Source organism: Calonectris borealis, chromosome 1 (genome assembly GCF_964195595.1).
Source record: "Calonectris borealis chromosome 1, bCalBor7.hap1.2, whole genome shotgun sequence".
Lineage (NCBI taxonomy): Eukaryota > Metazoa > Chordata > Aves > Procellariiformes > Procellariidae > Calonectris > Calonectris borealis.
This window is the reverse complement of record NC_134312.1, coordinates 126,293,151-126,318,708: the sequence shown is the minus strand read 5'-3', so window position 1 is coordinate 126,318,708 and position 25,558 is coordinate 126,293,151. Positions and strand designations below refer to the sequence as shown.

General features: G+C 35.5%; 1 protein-coding gene and 1 non-coding gene across 2 annotated transcripts in view; one reads left to right on the top strand and one right to left on the bottom strand.

Annotated features, from left to right (window-relative positions):
- Positions 1-25,558, bottom strand: part of CFAP47 (cilia and flagella associated protein 47) — a 363,705-nt gene that overhangs the window by 209,813 nt on the left and 128,334 nt on the right. The window contains exons 38-42 of the mRNA XM_075174429.1: positions 18,903-19,053; positions 17,891-17,979; positions 15,511-15,597; positions 6,578-6,654; positions 4,231-4,376 (exon numbers count right to left, since the gene is read on the bottom strand). Of these exons, the coding sequence (XP_075030530.1) occupies positions 4,231-4,376; positions 6,578-6,654; positions 15,511-15,597; positions 17,891-17,979; positions 18,903-19,053 (550 nt within the window). The remainder of the gene's footprint in view (positions 1-4,230; positions 4,377-6,577; positions 6,655-15,510; positions 15,598-17,890; positions 17,980-18,902; positions 19,054-25,558) is intronic.
- On the top strand, positions 13,273-13,357 carry LOC142078112 (small nucleolar RNA SNORD45). The gene has a single exon (XR_012672122.1). It is a non-coding gene; the product is annotated as a small nucleolar RNA SNORD45 (small nucleolar RNA).

Genomic DNA, 25,558 nt, shown 5'->3' with positions numbered 1-25,558 from the left:
TTTTCTCCCCTTCCTTTATTCAAGGGTTCAGACAAATCTTCCTTGGGAAGGATTAAAGAATGCTACAGCAAAATTGGTTTCACACACACAAACTAATAGCCACTCCTGGGAACCAATTTAAACAGGAATTATTCCTGTTTGACATAGTGTTTGTCTCCATAAGGACCGTTAACAAGCTCACAGCATATACAACTAATTTCATGAAGGTACTGGTTGCTAGGATGCCATTCTACTATCAATTACTTTTCTTGTCATTGCTGACATCAATATGCTTATAGGTAGGAACAAACGTCCCCATTTCCCTCTTTGCTTGGCAGAATTCTTGCTTTTTGATCTCCACAGAATGGAAATCCTGTTTTCTTTCTGCTGAGGTTTTTCCTGATGCTTTGGAACAGAATGGGTATTTTACTGCATTTTGAGAGTTTAACTAGTATCTCCACAGTTTTAATGCTTTATATTTCCATTTTCCATCAGCTGCAAACAGGATAGCATCAACATTTTGTAGGGTTTACTGTTAACAAAAATAGTTCATAAAATAGCTGTTGAACTACCGTTAGCTATTTATCTAATCCCATTGCTAACTGATATTTCAAAAGAATGTATAGCTACTAGGAATTTGCAGTTCTCCATGCAAGTCAGTAATTAAGAACAACAGACAGTAAAGTGTTCTCTTAATAAGCCATTTAATTTTATAGTAGACATTTATCTGTGAAAGTCTGGACTGACACTCTTAAACTATGACTTAATAAATTATTTTCATTGAAATCACCAGTTGTTCACATTTAAATTAGCTCCAGAACAAAGATATAGAGAAAAAGCAATCCAGTTATGTTAACCAATATATAATTTCTTCTCTGAAAAGATCTATGCTAAAAATTTGAAGAATACCAGTTTCAATTTTTCTTAAAAAACAAAGAAATATTGAAACAAACCATTGAGAAATGTTATAAACAACTTGTGCTGTGATTTCAAACCTTAGAAAAGTTAACATACAGATTATTTCAAAACAATTTAAGCAACATAGTTGAGTAGCCCAACAAACTTGAATCAGTGTATCTTTTTGCTTTTATTACAGCTGATGCAATTACAGATAGGATTCCTAGTCAGATTCAAGTCTAACTAGTGATTTGAATCTCAATACCTTCTTCATTGATTGTAATGAAGAAGCAGTCTTACTCTGCTGATTATTATTTTGGTCCATTTGTCAAAAAGAGTAGGAAAGGTAGGTAGGAAGAAATTACAGAAATGCTAAATTAAATGATTTATTAGATTATATACAGTACAAGTCCATATTTGAATGATACAAGTCTCATCTTTGTATGAAGCCATTTGATTGTCTACAGCATGGTAGCTACAATTGTTTGTCAATTAGATAATGGTATAATTGAAATATTGCACCCATATACACAATATTTAAGCAAGCCAATTTCTTCCTGTGCCATTACTGTACAGCTCTAAAATCATGCTAGCTAACTTGCAGTTTCATCTTTCCCTAGGAGATTGATATTCCCTAGCAATGGTAGAATTATGTGAATGGGACTTAATTTTTCTAACCTGAGGTGCCACATATCAAAAATTTTGCACTTTCAGCAGCCTTTAAATGCATCCCACCTACTCAGCTAAGCTTAAAGGACCAGGTGTTCCAGAAATAGTTACCATACAGGACATAACTGGTTTCTCTGAGGCATTAATGCTTCCTACTATGATGAGGTCAACTAGTTCTTTGTTAAGAACAATGACTAGTAGCTAGGGTCTAAATTTAGGTATTTCTACATCACCACTGGAGGCAACATCGGGGCTGTCAGAAATGTTCTTTTCCCCTTCCACCTAAAGTATAACTGTCCCATACGTCTGACCACATCTCTTAGATTTGCTTTCCTCCCATTAACATGTCTCCATTTCCCTTCTCTTCATTAAATTATTTAGTTTTCAGGCTCTATACTTAATGTAGGATGAGCCTCCTCTTTTCAGCCAGGGTATATACTTCTGCTTCTAATAAACAAACAAACAGGGAGAAAGCCAATAGCGGAGGTTTAAAGAAAGAGTATAAAATCACAGCAAGTGAAAGAAGATCCATCTCAGATCTGCTCCCAGAAACCAGTAGGTTAGGGTATTCCTTGTCTAGAGACTGCATCTAGATATTTCATTGAATAAAACTGATGGACCTAACCTTCATGAGTTTCTCTAATTTCTTTTGAACTAGTTAACAGTTTTAGCATCCAAAGTGTCCTATGACAGCTGTTATATAGGTTAAATATTGTGTATGAAAAAGTACTTCATTTGGTTCAGTTTGTATATCCTGCCACAGTTGCTCTGTTAACTTTCTGCAAACTGTTCATAATCTTATGTACATGTCATGTCCCTTAACAATCTCTTAATTACAGGAAGTTAATTTTTTCAAGTATCTGTCTCTACAAAGAAACTGTTACATCCTTCTGATCATCCTTGTTTTTCTCTCTCTTTTTTTCCCCTATTCCTATTATATTGTTTGCTGGGGTGACTAGAACTGGACACAATACTCAAGATGCGTACACCATAGCTCTTTAGAAAGGTATACTGAGGTTTCACATTTTGATGTCTATTTCTTTCCTAATAATTTCTCTTTCTGCATCATGCTGAGCAGTGGAATGATTTTTCATTGAACCATCCACAAAGTTTGCTATCCTCTGACATGGGGACATTTATACAGTGTCTTTGTGGGTGATTCCCTGGTGTCAATAAGGCATGAGCTCACTGTCTCACTGTAGGCTTTGACGGACTATCCTTCTTCTATCTCTCTGCTAATTTTCAAGAAACTCAAGTGAACTGTACATTCTTTAAGATTTCCAGCCATATGGCTTGCTTTCTTAAAAAATGGCCAGTGGTTTCAAATATTGAACAGGGTCAGATAGACAGGCTTGGGCATCATTGCGTTAGTCTTATTTTCCTTTAAAAGCAAGGAAAAAATTAAGTTGTTCAGGTGGCATAGCCAAAGTCCTCGTTAAACATAAAGACAAGCACCAAACATACAAACATTAAACACTAGCAGGAGTCTCTTGTTCTATAGTAATGAAAAATACGGAAGCTGAGAGCGTGCAGGAGAAAAAGAATAAGTCATTTAGTTTTGGAGGTATTGTTACAAATCATGAAAACGTGGCAGAGAGAATGGCAGATGCATGTAATTGCACAGAGGGAAAGCTGAAACACAGAGGCAGTATTATGAAAGTAAGAAGCAGAATGCAAGCCTCGAGATCAACCACACATAAAAGATTAGAAAAATAACAGAGCGTTGAAAAACATTCACAGTTTGAAACAAAACACAGCAGAGAGGTTAAAGAGGTGAAAAGACACAGCAATAAGAAGATTGTGACCACTGAGATAAAGGATTACAGCGACATCAAAGAAGCAAATTTTAAGCTCTGAAACTTGGTCAAAACCAGGTCTTGGTAATTTGATGAAATCAATTTCAATTAAGTATATATGGCAAAACCCAGGCTACATAAGTCAAGAGAAACTGAAAGGTAATGGAATCAGTATTCATGTACAATCTATTCAAAAGTTTTACTTGCATTGGTTATAAGGACTGAATGGAATATGGATTGGCAGAAAAACTAAAAAAGAGACAAAGCAAGGAAAATAATTATTGTTCTACTTTGACAGCATATCCTAGTTACAGTGATAAATACAGGGAGAAGTACAGTACAGTAAAGACTTTCCCTACCTATGTCTCATCCAAAATCATTATTCTTGCTCCCACATCAAGACAAATTATTTAAACGCCATATTTGTTTTGAAGCTGAGTTGCCTAGAAAAGCCACCAAAGTAACATTCCTTGCAGTATTACCCTTGTAATGATTTTACAGCGAAAAGTAACTTGCAGCGTTTCATATAATTCTAATTATGTGGAGATAAAAGGGCAGTAAACTTTGGTTTACATTTCTTAGCTGAAGCCTGTAATCTTACGTACATCTCTGACCAACTTGTTAAGCAACATTTTCCTCCGAGAATTATAGGAATATTGTATTTTAACAAAAAAAATGAAAGAGAAAAGATTTTCATTGCCAGAAGTTAGCACATAGATCACATCTTTATAATGGCATATGCGTGCAAAAACATTACCTTAAAATATGTATATAACCAATCTGTATATTCATTTACCCTATTCACACACAATTGGCAAACATACCCTGATTCTTAACTGACTAGGCTATCACATGAAAACCACTCACAGAACATACTTTCTATTCTTACCAGTTCATTAACCAGAATAACAGTGCAGTAACGTTTTTCCAGATTAAAGGGAAGAAAGTGAATATCTAAGCCTGCAGAACTTCTCCCTTCCAAGAACAGTTTTTCCATTGGACTGAAGAACTCATGCAGGAGGCTGGATTGGTCAGCTGTTAAAATAAGTTTAAATGGTTGTTTAGATACAACAGCACGGGTTGTAAAATAATGTAGCTACCTCAGTTTAAATATAAGGATACTGTATACAGCTTCCTGCAGTAAACAGTGTTTAAGGCACACTTGTAATCAGTAATCAGTATTTACGGTTACACTTGTGTAAATGTGCTGCAATGTTGCATGCTGTATTATTTAAATACATTTTGCTAACCACTTGTGTTCTTATTCTGTGCACTGAAACAAAACCAGGGAAAACAGACAGTTCCCACCATCCAAAAAACTCTTTAAGGATGTACAGCCTATAAGCAAATGACTCCTGCCAGAATGAAGAGTACAGTTTATTACTGTTTAAACAAACAATCTTGCTCTCAATGGCAGTAACTGTTATGTTATAGTCTGAAATCCTCCAGAATGGACAAAAACTAAATACTGGCAAGGTTGCTTTCTTTGCGATGCTTTCACAAAAGCATTATGCTGACAAAGTACTTTCTTCATAAGACACTACGAATCCTAGGGTTGAATCTAGTAGGGTCTGACTACTTCTTCACTGTGTGTTTTTCATTGCTGAGCATATTTTGATAATGCAGAATACTTTAGAACCAGACTTTCATTCAACCTTGGCTGGCTAGCATTCTAGGAAGTTCAACAGACTTAAGAATAGAAGTGAAAGTGCAGGCAACAGAAATGAGTGAATATCAAATAAGAAACGTGTGCCAAACTCTGGCCAATTAAATAAAACTGATTCACTCCCAAAAACACCAAGAACCAAGCTGAAGAAAGGCGTAACCACCACCCACCCTTTCTCTCCATAGTTCACATTCTTTTCTAATCAATATAGGAATTTCCCAATATTCACACTTCAACCAACAGTTAAGTTTGATATGAATTTGATGTTTCTAAAGCCTACATAAACAATGACCAAAAAACAAAAATCCCAAAACCACCAACAGGACCCAAGTCCCATTTTTACCCTTCCATCAAATAGGATAAGGTAGCCCTAACAGGAACTAATTTTTGACTAAATAAGGCACTAACTCCTAAACTTGTCTCCTGTTCAAGTGTTCCCCATTCAAAGTATGTCAAACCATGGGGCAGACTAAATTAGTCTTGTGAGAGCCCTTCCCTCCTCACTTTCTCTCTGGATTCTGTGAAATTAAAACAATTGCCAAAGAAGTAACATTTATTAAAAAAATTAGATTTTGTGTGACAGTTTTCTTCCTTTCTATTATGGCTGCTCCAAGAAAAAAAAAAAAAATGTCCTAATTCCTATTACTCTCCATTTAGGACTCTTGACCCTTAAGAGTAGATATTCTCTCAGGTCAGGGAGTAAAACATGTGCGAAACACTTTTAATTAGGTTTTGTTCACCATGTTATAGAGAGAATGACGGGGAATTATTCCCAAAGCAGAAGTGCACTTCTACAAGAAAAGGAAACATAATCTTGTTTACAAAGATCTGAAATGCCATCAAAAATATCTCTGTAGCTCCAATCTGATTGAAGCCATAAAAACCTTCGTAAGCTATTCATATATTGGTACAATAGTTGTACCTTACTTCATTACTCAAGGTACATGCTTTTTATTTTTATGAACTGTGTATTAGTTCGTTGTTAATCACATCTCAGACTACAATATGAAATAATAAATATATCTAGAAGGGCTAGATTATTCAGATTACAAATCTGTTTTCTATATGACTTCATGGAAACACAACAATATTTTCCAAGAGGACAAAATTAATTTCATAAGGCCATTGTACAAATTTTGCTCAAGTGGACTTGCAACAGTCTCAGAAAAGTAGTTCTAGATTCATACATTTTGACAGAACTATCGACTGACATTTCATAGGAAATAAGAGCAAGAAATGCACAATCCCTGTTCATGGGTATTTTCAAAAATAAATTAGGCAAACTGCAAAGGCTCCACATCAGAATTCCATGAAGCCAACCCATGGGCCTTTAAAAGAAGAAAAATAGATTTCTTTTTTTTTTTTTTTAATGGTAAAGTCATTAGGACTACAGTGCAACCTTAGAGATCATTTCACTAAATTAAATATATCAGAAGACAAACTATCCTATAAATAAGAGTTACTGAGCATACCCATAAATAATAATTACTTTAGATGTCAAAATCCTTCTTATGTAGATACTCTAATTTCTACTGTAGTGACACAAGAGGTATTGTACAGAGGTACTTACAGCAATTTAAGTTATTCTCTTCATTTGGATCTTCAGGCAGTGCACCGTTTTTACAGTTTAATATGTTATTTTCAGAACTAATAGGAAAACATAAAAATGAAAGCAATACATTAAAGTTGGACATTTCTATTAGCAATAGATAGTTTCTTTTCCCTTTCTATGAATAAATAGTGGAAAAGCAAATGTTTTCAAGAAAGAAAAAAAAACACATTTTGGAACCATCTACCTACCAATAATGTTAAATACCACCTCTTCCACTTAAGTTAGTAGTCATATTTACAGCAGAGCCAGAATATGCTCCCTTCAATTAACCTGTAAAATATATCTGCAGTACTCATAGAAGCAAAATTCCATGTTAAAAAAAAATACAATTATATTTTGCCAGTCAAAAGTACTCCTGCCCAATAACACTTTTTGGGGAATTCAGTCCCAGTTCTTCTCTTTATCATTTCAATATTCTATGGGGATAGGCAAAGAAGAATTTTTCCGTGGTACATCATGAAGTGGCAAGGCCTTGCATTCCTCTGATGCTCTCACTTGTCTTCCTTTCAGTCTTTCCAATTTTTCCCCAAAAAACTACTCTATAGAAATACATCTAAATATCTGCAAACCGAATTCAATTCAGATGCATTGTGCTTACTCTAGGACTTACATTTACAGACCTTGTGGACATGTCTTTAGACTGCTGCTTCTTACAGAAACTGATTTGCAAAAGTAACAGTCTTTCCTTGCCCCTTATCAGAACACACTTCAGATACTAAATCTCCTCTTACCTAAACTTTTTTTTAAGCCCCAATTTTTTTTCTCTCTAGCTCTCTCTACCTTCTTTCTAGCCCAACAGTCTCTTCTTTTTAAAGAAGAAGAAAGCATTCTGCTTTATTCATGATAGCACAATTTCCTTATCCAGGTACCAACCTGAGAGCTAACTGAATCTATCAACTTTTATCTGCCTACCTAGGGGTCAAAATACCTTTAACACAACATTAACATTTAGAAATAATAAAAATAAGACATTTAAACTTAGATTATTTTTTTAACATTAATTGCAATTGCTGGTATACACTTGTATGTTATAGAATACTGGAATGGGGTTTTTTGATGATATACACTTTTAGACAAACATTTTACATTTATTAGCTTAATTAGAAAACATCTCAGCAGCTCATATATGTAAAAAAAGGGAATTATCTTATAAATGAAGGTTCTAGTCTATGGTTTTAGAAAGTCTCTTTATGTCTCCAGCTCTTTACTGAAAACCTTGGATAGAGTCATTATGCCAGAGTCAGAATTCATGGTTTAAACACTACTGTACTCTAAATTTTAGCTCTGTTTCTAATAACCATCTGGAAAGGAACTCTGTCCAGTGAAGGGGAAATTGAAATTGTAACTGTCCAATCAGGAGCAAGGAACAATCCGGCATGGAGGGCAAGAAGGCCCAACTGGCTGGAAGCAGGAATGCCGAAGACAGAACGACTCCCTGTAAGGGATCAATGTTTTGCTTGCTGAGGAGATAAGAAATGATGCGGCATCATCTTGTAGCAATGGATCATGGAATGCAAGTGCTCAGGATCCACTTTTGGTAGACAGAGCTGGTGCTGGGGGATGAACCAAACACTGGGTTAAGGCACCTGATGCTGATGCTCACAGGACTGCTGCTCGTGCAAGTGTATACAAGGAATTGGCTCCTGTCGCATCTTGCGGACTCCTTGTTGAACTGCTTATGGTGATAGGTCTCTGCCCAATGCGTTTGTTCATTAAATCTTTATGTTTAAGCACAAATGTGTGTTTAATTTGTTTCAAGGGGTACAATAAAAATTCCCCAACACCAGTTCAACAAATAGCAAATAAAGCTAACAAATCCCTTTTTTTGTGTCCTTGCTTAGGCCTGGAGAAATACAGGAAACCCAACTCCTGTGTAGAGCTCCACTGATTTCAACAGAAGTTTCATTTATGCAGGGGCGACACTACCAAATCCTAAAGAAGGTTCAGGCCTTAATTGCTTTCATTTCCTGAAATACACCACTGTTGAAATGTTATCTCATTTCAGTTTTTCCAATTAAAATGTTACTGGTTTTATTTCTGTTGTTGTTATTTATTGTTCAGTGCAACCGCAGATTTCTGGCCTCAGAGACATTAGTATTTCACCATCTAAATTTGAAAATTTTACCTGTGGGGAATATTATTTTAAATGTAACATATTGTGATTGTAATGAATTATTGCTCTTTTCCGTTCTTTCTCTACTTAATAAATTGTATTTTTACAAATAAAGAAAAAGTAAATTGTGGATCTTGGCTGGAAATGCACAAGAAGTTCATCACTTGGAAGTTTGCTTTTTCAATCATTGCTTTATAAAGTCCTATATAGAATCATAGAATAGCTTGGGTTGGAACGGACCTTTAAAGGTCATCTAGTCCAACTCCTCTGCCATGGGCAGGGACATCTTCAACTAGATCAGGTTGCTCAGAGCCCTGTCCCACCTGACCTTGAATGTTTCCAGGGATGGGGCATCTGCCACCTCTCTGGGCAAACTGTTCCAATGGCTCACCACCCTCATTGTGAAAAATTTCATCCTTATATCTAGTCTAAATCTACCCTCTTTTAGTTTAAAACCATCCGCCCTTGTCCTGTTGCAACAGGACCTGCTAAAAAGTTTGCCGCCATCTTTCTTATAAGCCCCCTTTAAGTACTGAATATTTAATCTTTCCTAGACAGTAAAGTCAATAGAACATCAATAAGAGATTTTTTTTTACCTTACTTTTTATATTTCATTTATATATATTCTTAAATGCAAAGAATTTAGTTACTGCATAGAATTTTAATAATTATGAAGACTACATTTTCTAATCTGCAAGTCAACGATTTGAATAACTCCTATGTAGTGTAACATATCCTTAGCTTTAAAAGATGTCTTATAATTTCTATTTGGAATGTAAAACAGTAATGTTTTGGGTTTTGTACTACTAAACCTCAACAGCAAAAATTTCTTTAAATAATTTAGAAAAGTTTATCACTAAATGGAACTTTCTAATTTAAACATTTGAAATAAATACTTCTGTTCTTCAAGATACACTATTTCACTTCAAGTCACATGCATTTTGGTGAAGTCTCTAAAGTACTTAAATAATCTCACTATGCACCAGGATTTCAAATGATGATATATACACTAGACCATACAGTGGATTGATTTTCATGAGTATTTATAACTCACAAGGGACAGATAAATGTTTTAATCTATAATTTATTACAAATATATAACAAATTCGATGACAGCTTCCTGCATGTTTTCTCTATAGATTTTTAAATAAAAATCTAATTTTGTAAATTCAAGCTTAAAAATAACATGCAAGTTCATATCCATTTATTTATTTGTTTATTCATTTATTTACTTATTTAGATTTTTTAAGTCAGAGAGCCACATTGTAATAGTAAAAAACACATCACAACACATCTTATTATAAAACCGGGGTGACTTTATACAATGTTATCTAACCTAACCAAGCTCCAGGACAGCAATATGTTTAAGAAATTCAATAGGAAATCTACTTCTATTGTTATTTAAGATAAGATATCCCGTTTTTTAACAAATGAAGTCAGTAAAGCTAAGTAAAACATGGATTTTACACTAACCCTAATAAATGTTAAGAGTTCAGTCCAGTAAGTGCAAGATCCAGATTTAAACCATCAGAAAAAAAAAAAAAACATTGGAATCCCACAATTCTGTAGACCAGGGATTCATGAACTGCAACAAATCAATAGTACACAAATTATTTAAAACTTGTGAGCCATGATTTCTTCTTAGAGGAAACAGAGCACAATTATTTAAGAAAAAGTGCAACATAGACAGTGGAACATTTACATATTTTATGGCTAAAAATAGGGGGCTGATGTTGCCACTATCTCTACCTGGTGTAAATAATTTCTCTTACTTACAATGCTGATTTCCAAACAGACTGAATTTGGCATGTTACATTTGCCATTCTCAAAATCTTTGTCTTTTTAATATTGGAGTGGAAATTAATTACCTAAAATAGGTTTTCTCCAAAGTATTCCTTAGATTTTTTTCTTTTTCTTTTTTTTTTTTTTGCTTCACAAGGATTATTATACAAGAAAAAAACACTTGAAGTTTACTTTTGTACGCATGGTTTACATTTCTACTCACAGAATAAATATAAACTAGGACATAATTTTCCATGATTTTCTGTATAAAGGCTAATTTTACCCTTGGCTCTTTGAGTAAGTATTGGAAATTTATACCACACAATGAGGAATTAGAGATGCAAAATCCCCATGTTAATATGTAGTTCATGATCTTGCTAGGAAGCATCAAATCTCATAAGAGAAGCTCTTCAAGCAATTTCTACTAAAAATAATTCTCTTCTTGTTTCAGATAATTTAGTTCACATGCAGGGTTCATTTCCACAAGGCTATAGCCCTGAAAAGAGGGGATGAGAAAGTCTGGGAACAGCAAAGCTTGTCCCTCTGTACCTCTTTTACACTAAGGCTACAGGAATGATTTATATTCACTAACAGTGCAGTTAATCATTCACAAGGAACTTAATGCAGTCAAGGATATGTCTGAGAAAGGAGTGAAGGAGATGAACCTTAACCTAAACACCTTAACTCTATTCATGACAATATTGCTTTTCAAGTGTATTTGAAAAGAACAGATATACTTGAAAAAACAACTTATTACAAAATTTTTGCTTATTCTAATCCCCCCCCCCAAGCAAATTGTGCTGCTTACCATCATATTTCCTTGATAATTACTTTATAGTTTTTTCTATCCTTCTTCACAAATAATTTCTACCAGTGATGACAGGAGTTAAGACTGTGCAAGCTATATTTATGGAAGGAGAGTTTTGTTCAATTTACAACAAGCACAGAGCTCATAGATGCTGAAAACTATACTGTAATGTACCTCAGAAAAATAGTGCAAGTCGAGTTTCAGCTCTAGACTCGGGTTTAATATTATTCACACATAAAAGTCATTCTCCCCTAGCAGTAAAATTTGATGAACCAGCTTATAGCAAACAATTATTACATACGGCATTTGATAGCTATTGCGTCTCTCTTAAAATAAATAGTTAATCTTGCTGGGCTAAGAAAAAAATCACAACCTTAAATAAATGGACTTGTAAAATTCTCGGAATATGTTACCTTGGAGATTAATTTTAATACCTATACTTAAAGGCCATTTTTCAGAAAGGAAAATGATCTCTGAGGTATGCGAGTACAACATACTATTTATTCTGTACTTACTCACATAAAAATAAAAAATACAAATTTTATATAAAATGTCATCTCTTTCAATGCTTTATCTTTGAATCAGAATGCCAAGTCATGATTGCAAAAACAGAAACTACAGCAGAAGAATCACTGTAAAAATAACAAATTTCTCAAAAGCCTCTGTTTTCCATCCAACAAATTCTCGGAGAATTACTTTGCTTTCTGTGTTTGGAGCAGAATTTACTAGATGATCTTTTTAGTCCCTTCCAGTTCCAGATTTCATGTATTACTGAGGTAAAAAGAAAACTAAAAAGTGCCAGGCACACAGGGGAAATTTTAAGTCCACATAGCAGCAACTTAATCAATGAACTTTAGAAGACAGAAGCAGGAAAACATTTTATTAGGGAGAGAAACGATACAAGGAACTGCTTACTAATGCGCTGAAAATACTGAAACATTTGAACACAAAACTTACATCTAAGATATCTGCCAGTTTCCACACTCCATGGGATAGTTTGTGATCTCAGAACAAAGACTAGGACAGAAAGTAAGACAGGAGCTGCCCAAAAGAGGTAGTATGGCTTACATTAATTTAGATCATTTTCTAATATATCAAATATTAATCAGAATTGTGATGACTCCTGATAGTATATTTCTAAACAATATTTTCTGAAACAACAGGTTTTAATGCTGTATCTCATAACCTATATTACACAGAGACACAATGGAGCCTTTTAGATCTTCGTGTTTTCTTTACCCTATCAGTAAGCAAATACAGGTATTCTCTTTAATGTAACTCTTTCTTTGACAAATGAAACTGCTTACAACAAAAAGTATAAGGACAAAATTCAGAAATATAAAAATATTTGGAATTCCTGGTATTATCTCTGGTTAAAAAAAAAGTAAATAAGTTAACATTAAGGAGCTATACACAATATTCTGCAAAGCTTGACTTGAAATTCATTAATTAATGGTTCCTTTTTTGTTTTAGAATGAGTTTTTCTTGATGTAAAAATATTTATCCACATTGACAGCTCTTTTTGCAAATCAATCTGTGCAATCATGAACCATCCTTATGACTCATGCACACTGTTGTGGAGAGATAAGACCTGAACACCTGGCTTAGTTGTCCCTTCTGTAAGGAAGCTGTAAACATCAAGATGTAAAAGCTCTCTGTTAGGAATGCTGCTTGCGGTTACCCTGAGGTGTGGCCTAATGAGTACCAGCTGATTCAAGAGCCAAAACAGGTGAAGGGAATTGTAAGCAGACACGTGATCGTTGCCGGAAGGAAGATTTAAGGGAGGCAATGGAGAGAGACAGAAGGCTGAGGCAATGGTGAGAGAGACTGTGGGACTGCCCTGTTATGATAGAGGCTCCAGAGGGTCTATGCTACTTTACACCACAAATGGCGACCCAGATGGGACTGAAAGAGGAAAGGCTTCAGTATTGCTGTGCTTTTATATGTGAGGGTCAGTGATGAGTGCTGGCATGTATTATCTGATGTAGAGTTGATGTGTATCATCACTGTAGCTCCAGAATTACTCTGAGACCCACCTAGGTGAGCCGCTGCAGGGAAGTTATATGAACTTTATACATCAGTTATGGGACAGTCGGCGTCTCAGTCACAGAAGCTTCAATCTGAAATGTTTCAATGTATTTTTGACAATGTATTTTTGAAGGTAACAAGGTAATGGAGAACAGGAAAGGTCTCTGTATTAGAAGTGTTAAGTTTGTATCTCTGTAGTGTTAAGTTTGTATCTCTGTATTAGAAGTGTTAAGATAGGTTTAGTCTTTGCAAGATAGGTTTAGTAAGTTAAGCTTTGCAAAATAGGTTTAGTAGGTTAAGATTTGTATTAGAAGTATTAAGTTAAGCTCTGTATTATATTTTGGAGAATGGCTAAGCCCATATTGGGATGCGTCATTACTCTGGGAATGCACTCCCACTCCGACTCTGACCCTTTAGGTCACTCTGACACACTGTAATGCATACTCTAAACTGCTTAGTCATGGTCTTAGAATAGGACTATTACTGAATCATTAGTAGACCTTTACCACTTCCTAGTTTTACAGAAGGAAATCTATGAAGGAAAAGTTAGCTATTAAATGTAACCTTGAACTTTTACTGTCATTCAATACTTTTTTTTTAATGGGCATCAGTCAAAATACCAACATGCTTGAAAGCTACTTATAGGTAGTTTTATATTAGAATTCCTGGGCCATGTGGCATGCGTTTTTCTCCACCTGCTTCTCCTTCTCCCACAGGGAGTAGACCATGCTGGCACACAGATGTAGGCCAAGGATAATAACTGAAGTGTCAAAGGCTTGGAAAAGCATAGAAAAGTGCATAACTTGAAAAAATCCAGGCACACGTATCACAGTGTACTTAAAAGAAAAACTATGCCAGCTGGATGAAAGAAGAAACACCATCCTTCTCATCAAACATCATTCAGCTCCCCATGGACAAAGAGCCCTGCCTCAGACATGGGCTACTGTTCGATTTTTTAGCTTAGACAGCATTGTGTCCCAGTAAGCATATAGTTTGCCTGGACTTTAGCTTCAGACTGGGATATTTTTCCAGTTAACAGTATGATGAGCCCGTGCCACAATGACTAAAGGGTTGGTCTCCTCTTTGGCGTGAATGACACCATTTTGGGTGCCTGTGATACTGGTAGAGGGGAAAGGTAGTAGGTAAGAAGGCTACCTGCCAGGTAAAGATTGTTACAGTGAGGTTTAAAGTCATGTGTGTGACACATCTGGGGGCATAGTATGAGGACACAGAAGGAACTATGAGACTGAGGAGACCCACTTGAACCTGCACGGAAGATTAAGTTGTTAGGATCGAAGTATGCAAATGACATCAATCATGTAGACGCAATTACTTAGAGTATAAGTACTGATTTTACGGTAGTTTTATGCTTATGGAGCACTTAGAGCAATGGGCCCCCATTTTGTAGAAGGCATTTTCTGGATTTATCAAAAGAATAAAAATGATTGCAGGTACAATCATTTTGCCGATCTGTTATGCATTGCATACATGCAAATTTTTTAACACAATTTCAGAAGTTTGTTGTATTCCATTCAAGAAAAAATCTTCCTAAAAGGAGCACCTAAGTGGCTTCTATTATCACAGATAACAGAAACATCTAAAATTATACCAAATCAATACTGGAGATTTCTAAAGACTTAAGATGCCCTCAAATCAATTTCAGTAAGAGTGAGGCCTGGACGTATGACTAAAATCATACTTTTTAGACTGATTTATTTCCTAGAGATAAATTAAGCTGCAATATGCAGGATGATGAAAAGTCCTTTTCTATTTCAACAGCTTCTGATACATACAATATACTAGTACAATAGTACAATATCTAGTAAAATCTGTAAACATTGATGGAGTTACCAGAGTGGCTCTTATTTTTCCTTTCTTTGTAAGAGGCTTTGGATAGTAGTTTTAGAAAATCACTGTTTTGTCCTAAGACAATTTTTAATATGAGTTAGACAGTTTTCCAGATTATTTCTTCTCTTGCTTAAATTGAAGATGGAGTCCTTTATTCTGGCATATGCTAATGGCATTTGAGTTCTAAATGTTATCTATCTCCCCCATCGGAATTGATAGCATAGGAGATATGAACATTGATTCTTTATTACATCACATTTTGAATTGTATAATTCAATATGTTATAATTAGCAATTGCCATTTAAAACTCACCTGAACACTTGCTCTTGCATTACTTGCCTGGCTTGATATACTTGCTCTGGCTGCGTTAAGTAACTTGTGGATTCCAGCAAAATGACCCTGAAATATGGCAAGTACACATAATCACCACATTTTTAACTTGCAGAATGAAGACAAAACTCAGTTTATTCTAACTTTTAAATGAAGGCTTGTTAAAGAAGCTTATTATTTTCAACTGGTGATACTTTAAAAGAACTCATGGCTTCAAGTTGCGCCAAGGGAGGTTTAGATTGGACATTAGGAGAAATTTCTTTACTGAAAGAGTGGTCAGGCTGCCCAGGGAAGTGGTGGAGTCACCATCCCTGGAGGTATTTAAAAGACGTGTAGATGAGGCGCTTAGGGACATGGTGTAGTGGGCATGGTGGTGTTGGGTTGACGGTTGGACTCGATGATCTTAGAGGTCTTTTCCAACCTTAATGATTCTATGATTCTAAGTCTAAAAAAAAGATTTAAACAGATTTTTAAAAACTGTTTATTTAATAATTTATTAATTCTTCTTTATTTAATAACTTAAAACATTTTGCACAATTTAAGCCATGTAATTTTTAAAGCTTATGTAAGCATGCAAACTCCTGAGACACTTATTCAAGGGTTATTGGGAAACATCATAAACTGCTATCTCATTTATATCATAGGTTGATTTGTAATCACAGGGGTGGTCTACAGCCATGTCATGATATGCAGACCAATTTTCAATTCTTTTCAAAGAATTTTTTAAAAAAAGAAAAAATTAAAACCAGAAAAATAATGCCCATTTCAATTGAGACAAATTATATATACACTTTAATTGGAAATAATTTTCTGAAATGTAATTTATACTATGATCTATATTAAATTAAATGATTGAATAATTGAGTCATTTATATTTGAAGAAAAAAGCTCAGGTAATTTTATTTTGCTTTTGTAAATAATGAATCTATTAAGATAGAGTAAATTGTGTTTTCCCTGACAAACCACAAGCAACTGCTTCACTGTAGTCTTTCCTAGAAGATTCTGACCTTCTTTCCTTTTATGTACATTATTTAATTGATAGAATGGGTAACATCTAACATGCCATGCTAGGCAGTCCGTGCCATGCTAGGAAAGGGCTAGTTCAGGGTGCAGCATTTACAGCTTTTGGAACTGACATTTGCTATATATTTGACATGAGGTCAAAGAGGCACTCATATTTTTAATTTGTCCTTTTCTTAAATCGTACTACATTATACACCTAGTTTTAAGATTTTCAGCCCAGTTTTCTGTAAAAGAGCTACTTCCTTGGTATCACAAGTACATTTCCTAGTGTTATTTGCAACTACGCAATGTACCCCCTGATGGAACACTAGATGGCTCAAAACACTGGAAACATGATACAAAGAATCTTTATTTTAGATTACTCATTAAAATGTTGCCCAAATTTGTAATTATTTCAAGCAGTTGTCAAGTAGCTTTTGAGTAATATATATAAAATTTAAATTACTTCATTGCCTTTAATTTATTCTTCCCAAAAGAGTTACCCACATCATAGAACTGATTACAGGCAGTCTCACTGCCCACCTCAACAACTTTAAAAAAAGACAAAAGCTAAATAAACTTATGATTCCCACATAGGAGGCTTATGCCAGAGCATATTGCTGGAGCAGTGAAAACAATCCTGTTACAGGTGTCTGTACCAAACCTATTCTGTGGATGAAACAGGAATTTAATTTGCAGCCTATGCAATGTGTATATTAAACAGATCAGTAAAACAAACTAAAAGTGTTATGGAAAATGATTTTTGTAAATAAATGAATGACATGAACCAATGTTTATAGACTAAAGACAAAATGTGAAGTCAGATCACATAAACAGATTTTAAAGGGGCACAGCACTCTCTTTTGTATTAAGGAAAGCAACTTTTATAACTCTGCAGTTGTTATATCTATGATGAAAACAAATGAAAAATTAGATTAACTGATAGTGATGTAAGCCCCAAGGCAAAAGCATGTTTTTTTCTTTTGTGTGCTTAATAACTTAAACAGCAGAATAAAGCAGATTGGATTAAAAATAACCAACTATTAATTAACATGGTTTGTTTCTCTTTGGAATTCTGCTGGACCTCAGCCAAACACAAATATACAAGCAAGGTTCATGAACTCCATTTGATTAAAACTCTAGCTTTATTGCTTACACTGAGATGGATTTCAGTTAAGGCTTATTTATCTTCTTTATTCATTATGACACCTTCCACTTCATAGTGCTTGTAACAATTTTGGTAATGTTAATCCCTATAATTTAACCCCAAGGTTTTAGTTTTTTAAGGAGAAGAAAATAATGGAAAATAGTTGATAAAACAGTATGATCATTATTGATTTGTCTTTACAGCATTGCTTACCTGAATATGCCATCACTTCTGAAGGGATTAGTAACATCTAGGGTAATTTTCTTCAGCTCATAACACGGCGATTTGCATTTTAATATGTCCTAAAAAAGAGCAAAACTTTATATGAAAAAGTTGTAAAACTACATTCATGTATAATACATAAACAAACAGGAAAATATTACAAAGAAGAATAGAACCATGTATTTGACCACCGGTGACTACAAAATTAACATAATTTAAATGCTAGGCTTTGTCGCCAGCAAAGAACAGCTAAAGCCTATTTTTTTTTAAACATGCATTAAACTTCACCATATTTTAAATGCTCTTCAAAATGATGGCAAAGGGCCAAGAATCAAGCTATCTTTTTGCCTTCTTATTTTTCCATGTCCTCTATTTTCTTCTCTTCTCCAATCTTCCTTTCTACATCAGTGTCTATTGCTATGGTATAAAGAGTGTCATGGAAAAAAAAAGAGAATCGCATAAACACCATCTAAGTTCAGAAGAGGATCTATCTGAACTTAGATTGAGTGTTTGATAACAAATGGCAGAACACATGCCTATCTCTGCTCTGACTATTTCTGGGATATATATTAAATCTAAAGACTATCTAAAGTTAAAAAGGACAAACGAACCTAGCAATATCTAACAAAAGTTTGCTGTCCATCTACATCTGACAACTGAAATCATTAGGCTGAAGGGGCATATCAATACCTCCGCAATGGAATTTCCAAAAGCATTCATATGCTAAAAGGCCTCCAGATTTATTTTCAGAGCATCAGTGCAAAATTTTAAAATTTATTCAGGATCTAAGTGTGATTTATATCCTTAGGTACCTTAGATATTCCTTTAGGGTTTTCCCTGCATGTACATAGGCTAATATTAGAAACCCGAAAATTCACGGGTCAAAGGCTAATGCTGATGGTAACTTACATTTTTATTCTTACCTCAGTTCACTTTTGTGTGATACAATGTACAGATGAACAATATTTTTGTGACAATATTAATCATACACACATAAACTTACAGCAGGCTCAATATACTTGACTTCAGATTTCAGAGAGAATGTCAGTGTGGCACCATCTATTCCACCCACGCTCTTTGAGATCAGTAGCAACACTGCTTCAGCAGGGCGCAGAAAACGACTAGTGAATTCCACATTTATACTTGTTTGTCTCCTAGGCAAAATAATAATAATAATATAATAATAATAATAATAGTTTAAATAGGCACAAAATTGTGACTCAGAAATTGTTCAGAAATGTCATTTCAGGAGCACATTTTAGAGTCTTTGTAAGGTAAGGGGGCTAGAAAAGAAAGTCATTTGTTTCTTCTGAAATACTTTGTTGTAGTTCAATCTTCTGCCTAAGAGCACCTTAAAACATTCTAATAAAAAAACTATATAGTTAGAAAAAGAACAATATTGAGTCCTTATTGCTTTTTATGACCTCAGCATGTAGCTTAATTTTTCTTCCCACACACTAGCACAGGAAGTTCTCTTTCCTTATGGTATTACCCTAAGTTAACAACTGATTTACTTTATGCTCCCCTATTTGAATAGGTTTTTGTGAGTTAAACAGTCAGACATCCTGTTATGCATGTTGTGAGGCAGATCTAGATGTTCTTAATCAAATCCTCATTGAAGATTGAGAAAGAAATTAGTTAAAAAACCCTTCAGAATAATTAGTAAAGCTGAGTAAGTAAGAGGTGGGGAAAAAAAAAGTTCTCTCATACAAGCAACAGCTCAAGTCTCTGATAGGAAACTGGAGAAGGAGAGACCACATGGAATGAGAGTTTAGACTAGATTTGCATTAGTCCTGCAACTAAGCAAGATCAATGAGAAAAGTTTAGTGGCTGAAGCTCACACTTTGAAGCTCTCAAAATCACTCTCTGATTTTGAGATTAATGTCTTAAGATGGCATAAAGATCAGAAAAATTATAGTGTGTAGGATTGTTCTAAAAGCAAGAGAACAGTAGAATCTAAACATCTTCTGCCTTTCTACACATATGATCAGAATAGTGAGAGATTTGTCTAAACAGAAAAAGATCTATATTTTTGGAGTTGCAAGTAGAATATCTCAAAATATATACCAACAAGTCAGCTAACTGGTTTATACTTTCATTGTAATGTCATTCTATGTAGTTAAAGAAATTTTAAAATTTACTCCCCAACAAACTGTATGAAAGAGATGGCAGAAAGAAAATAATCTATAGTAAAATCTTGAAATTTCTTAATTTAGTTAAGCTGATATACTTAAATAATACTTCAAAGGAGTTCTTAAAATATAGGAAAAGGTTATGTTTATAAGCTGCAGATTGTAAGTTGTCTTTCTGGAAGAGATAGCAGATACTAAAGTCAAAAGGAAGCTTCTCCCCAATCCAAATCAGCCTTGCCCATTAAACAATTAATAGGAACTGTGCAGCCTGACAGAAAAGAATTAAAATAGATGGCAGAGGGAAATTATGTGTGATTTATTGGTCTTCTGCCAACTGGGAATTCTAAAGCAAAGGCAATCAACTAACAATGGTATGTGAAACATGCCTATTACGTATTGCATGTATATATACTTACACAAGTAAGTGGTGAAGTAGAGGACTTGTAATAGCAATCAATCAGCATACCATGTCTTCAATGGAATCGTTAATTTACATTTGGTTCACAACTTTCATAATAACAGCTACTTTTTCAAGTGAACTCAATGCACACATATCTTCGTGTAAGTTGAGCAATCACAATGATGGCAGAAGTTCTATAAACTTATTTTGATGGGACTAGTGGCAGGATTTATCCCTGGATGACAGCTGATGGCAAGGAAACTTTCTGGGAGGTCCTTTACTTCATTCTTATGATGGATCAGGGAAAAAAAAAATGTATATATAGCATTCTTACTTAAAACTACCTTTGGACCTGAGAACTGGATGGTGATAAATGGAACACCAATATCTTTAAAAAAATTTGGGGAAGGTCAGGAGAATAACAGACCTTTAAGCCTCAAATCTATACCATGCAAGGTAGTAGGAACTACCTATATAAAGAATAAAAGAATAGGATAAGTATAAATGATATCTACTATAAACAAGATCTACATAAATGACATCTAACTGGCAGGAGTCAACATCTATAAAATGTAGTCCTGCCTTATAAACCTATGGGAGTTCATTAAAGGAGTTCAACAAGAACATGATAAAGGGTGATTTAATTCTTCTATTTCTAACAAAATCCCTTTCTATAGACTTACAAGGAAACTAGCAGACAGGAAAGAAGCAAGGAAAGAAGCAAGGAAAGATCATGTAAGAACACTTCTTACTATGTAGGGAGGCCACTAATGGAGTCCTCAAGGGCCTGTGACAACTGGAAAGTAAGGAAGTTTACTGATGTTCTAAGTTGCTCCAGGTTGTAAGGACAAAGATTGACAGCGCAAAGATTGCAGGACTTTATGAGACAACAAAATGATAAAGAAATTCAATGTCCATAGATGTAAAGAGATGCACACAGGGAAAGCGGTTCTGTGTTTACATAAAATTACGGCCTCCAAGCCATTATAATTCACCATTGAGAACTTGGGATTTGCGACAGATAGTTTCATGAAAACATCAGCACAGTGCTAAGAAACTTCCAATAAAGCAAATTAAGCGTTAGGAATAATTAGAAAAGGAACAGACAACAACATAGATCACCATTAGGCCACCAGATCCCATCCAAAGGGCTCAAACTTTAATTACTGTTTGCACCTGTTTACCTCAAAAAGGATATAGCAGAATTGAAAAAAGCTCACCAAACTGCAGAAAGGATGACTAAAGGTAATAGAATTAACGCAGCATGATCTCTAGGCTGAAAACCTAGGATAAAGGAGTATGATATTGCCCAGAGTTCATCCTAACACCAAAAGTCTCAGGATCTCAGTTCTGAGAATTAATGATGAAATCCTGCAAGTTCTGAAAACCTGGCTCTTACAGCTTTCATGTTCCTGCTGCAGAGCCCCCAGACATTACCATTTTTGACAGTGAAAAGTTGCTAAGCCCCTCAGAGTCTGAGACTCCTAAGTCGCCCTGCCATTCAAAACATCCTGGAAAATGCATCCTGGGACTGCAGTCTCCCAGAGAAGTATACTGCCTGAGACACCCACTCCCAAAGCCACTTTAAGGATCAAGTTATAAGCAGTCTACTCTACATTCCTACATAGGAATGATGAATGAATCAGATGAATAGGAATGACAGGGAAATGGAGCATATGGAACGTTCTGCCTGATCTTCACCCTCTGGCTCATTCAACAGCAGAGAAATCTGATTTGAATTGTGAACTGCTGCCTTCTGTGGCAAAGCCAGCATCAGGGAAAACAGAAAGTTGCTTAGGTTTTTTCTCTATTCATCTGTGTTGTGGTCAATGTAAAGTGAGGGAAAATTCAGCTTATGGAATTGTTCTATAATCTTGTTCATTCTGATATTATTGTAACTAGCTCCGTCCACACCCACTTCAGTTGATATACTGTAGGGGTCAAAGATTCTTAATTTCTTTATCACCTCAGCATGTACCATCTTTTCAAAAACGCAAGCAATCAAACTCTCTCTTTTATTTGTTATACTTTGGTGTAGGAAAAAAGACAAAAAGTTGCTTGGAGGGATCAAATTTGCAGAGTTTAAGGTCAACAGAAATCACTAAATAACACAATCCAAAGTAGGTATACATTGCAGGCCATTATGTGCAACCCAATCATCCTTCAATTGCTTCTGATAACTACCCCTTGGCAGAAGCATTTTTCTGAGAAAGCACCCTATATTATCTGACGCAGAAGGCTGGATTAAATAACTTTCTGAGGTCACTTCCTGTACTATATTCAATGTTCTGTGATTTGAAAAACCCCCATGGTTAAAGAATTTGTTATTCAGATAGAGTTTCTCCCCCTCAATAGCTAATCACCTTCGCAACTTCCAGGTTGAATTTGTACAAGTCCAGCTTCAACTGTCATTCTTATAAAAAGTTTTGTTCCATATTGTTTGCAGTTAAACAAGTCCCTTTCCCAGGAAGGTACTTTTAAATATTGATCAAGTCATCTTCATTATTTCTCTTGTTAAGAGTAACTTATGGGCATATCTATACCACATAAGAGAGCTTAGAGACCTTTATGCTATTACTGTTGTGAAATGCAAGTCTATATGGCACAGTCCAGTGCTCTGGAGAGTGGGAATCTCAGATCAAAGATTAATTACATTATATGCAAGATCTGACACTCAGCCTCACTGAGAATGTTCTGATGCATCCCAAAAGCCAGAGCAGAATGACAGTATAGTCTTCAGAAGATTTTCCTGATGTTCAGCTGCTTAGGATTAAAGCCAGTTTCATCTCAGCCAATTGATATAAAATATTCATTCTTGACAGATATTGGATGTAGGTGGCAAGGTTTTGGTAGCAGGGGGCTGTAGGGGCAGCCTCTGTGAGAAGAGACCAGGAGCTGTGTCTGTGCAGGACACAGTTCCAGCTGGCTCCAAATGGACCGACCACAGGACACAGCTGAGCCCATCAGCCAAGCTGGTGGCATCTCTGTGAAAGCATATTTAAGAAAGGGCAAAAACACAAGAAAGGCAGAGGAGTGAAAAAAAAGAGTAAGAAACAGCAGTGGTAACATCAATGTCAGAGAAGGAGAGGGAGAGGAGGTGCTCCAGCTGCCAGAGCAGATATTTCCCTGCAGCTGTGGAGAAGACCACACCAGAGCAGATATCCACACTGCAGTCCATGGAGGGCCCCATGCCAGAGCAGTTGGATATTTCCTGTGATCTGTGGATAGTCCACGCTGGAGAAAATTTTTCCTGAAGGACTGCAGCCCATGGAAGGATGCATGGACCAGGAGAAAAGCATTAGGAGGAAGGAGAAGCAGAGAGGGACTGTTATGAAGTGATTGCAGCCACCTGCTCCCCATTACCCCCTGTGCCATTCAGGGTGGCAGGGGGAGAATGTAGAGGACTCTGGAAAGAAGGAGTAAAATTGAGTCTGGGAGAAAAGGGTGGGGAAAAGATGAGGTGATGTTTTAATTTTTATCTTTGTTTCTCACTACAAAAGTCTATTTTAATTGAAAATTAATTAAAACAATTTCCAGTAAGTCGAGCCTGTTTTGCCTGTGATGGTCACTGGTAAGCAGTCTCTCCGTCCATCTCGACCCACAAACCTTTTTAGCAATTTTTTTTCCCCCATCCTGTTGAGGAGAGGGAATGAGAGAGCGTCTGGGTGGGTGTCTGGCAGTCAGCCAAGTTTAACCCACCACAGACATTTGTGAGTTTCTCCAGCTAGTAGTGGACCACAGTATAAATTGTCGCGCTTCTTTGAAAATACAGGCAGACATATATTGACATATATTACATATTTCTGTCCCTTCGTTATTATTAGTTTAAAATCGTTGGCATTTCTACCTAATGCTGCATCACTGTTTCCTAATATATTTAAGTAACTCCTCTTTATTACCCTTTGCCTTTCTGCTCAAATTTTTCCCTGATCTGTTTAGCTTATCAGTTTCCTGCAGTTCATCTCTGCCGGAAAGTAAACACAGTTCTTTCAGACTGGGCCTTCATCTACAGAATCCTCCATACCAAGTCTGCTCACCCAGCAGATCCAACAGGATTAGTCAGTCACACTTATTCCTCATTAGTGATTATAATGACCCACAGTCATCTTAAATCCAATTATAGTTACTTCTGAATATAGGAATACATATATTTGGCAGATTATTAGAGACAAGTCTGTATGCATGACATGTCTTACTTAAAGTCTTCCAGCTCTCCAATCAGAAGACTGACAAGTTTCAGTTTCTTTAGCCTCCCTGTCAATGCTATGGTTCATCTTTTCAGCTGCAATTGCGTGAACTCTCATGAGTGAATGTTCTCTGAACTGCCAATATTTCCCTTGACCTTTTACCCTGAAACTTTGGCAAAGCAAGCTTTACAACTTGACTGGAACCCTGCAACAGGCCTTCACAAGGCAATAGCTGCTATTTTTAACTGTTTCTTGTTTATTAGTTTATCTACAGAACCTGCTATTTCAGGAGGAAAAAAGCTGGCTTGTATCAAGCTGGCTTGCAGTGAAAGATGAACTAGTGGTGAAGGCATATCCATATTTATATATAACATTCATAAATTCATAAGGAACAGTTTCAATTCAGGGGAACAAGGATGCAGAGATATCTGATCTTAAGTTGTCTGAACCATTACAGATACTCAGAAAGTTTTTTAAAGTAGAACTCCTGTTTTTAAACTAGAACTCCTGTTCTCTGATATAGGAAGTAGGCTTTCCTAATTTTTAGTGATTTTTAACACATTGGTTCATCTGCCTCCAATCCCATTTTTATGGATTATTTACTTCTAAAAGTAGAACAAATAACTTTAATGTGAAGTGCCTCTTTCTAGCTATTTTAACATCTTTTATTCCCAAACAGGTTATAGTCAATGATGCTAACATTCCCATCAAAAAATAACTCCATTAAGTTTTACTAATACACTCACATCAAATTTCTTACTGAATACACTGAAAAGTCTCCCTCACTTTTTATTTAGGCCATAAATATATTTCTTTTTTTCTAGAAGTCTGTTACAAGCCTACCTCATTTCTGAGTTTCTCTGAAGGCATTCTTTCCAAAGAAAGTAGAACATTCTCTCCTACAAATCCTCTACTTTTTTCCTTGACCTTATACAGCTGA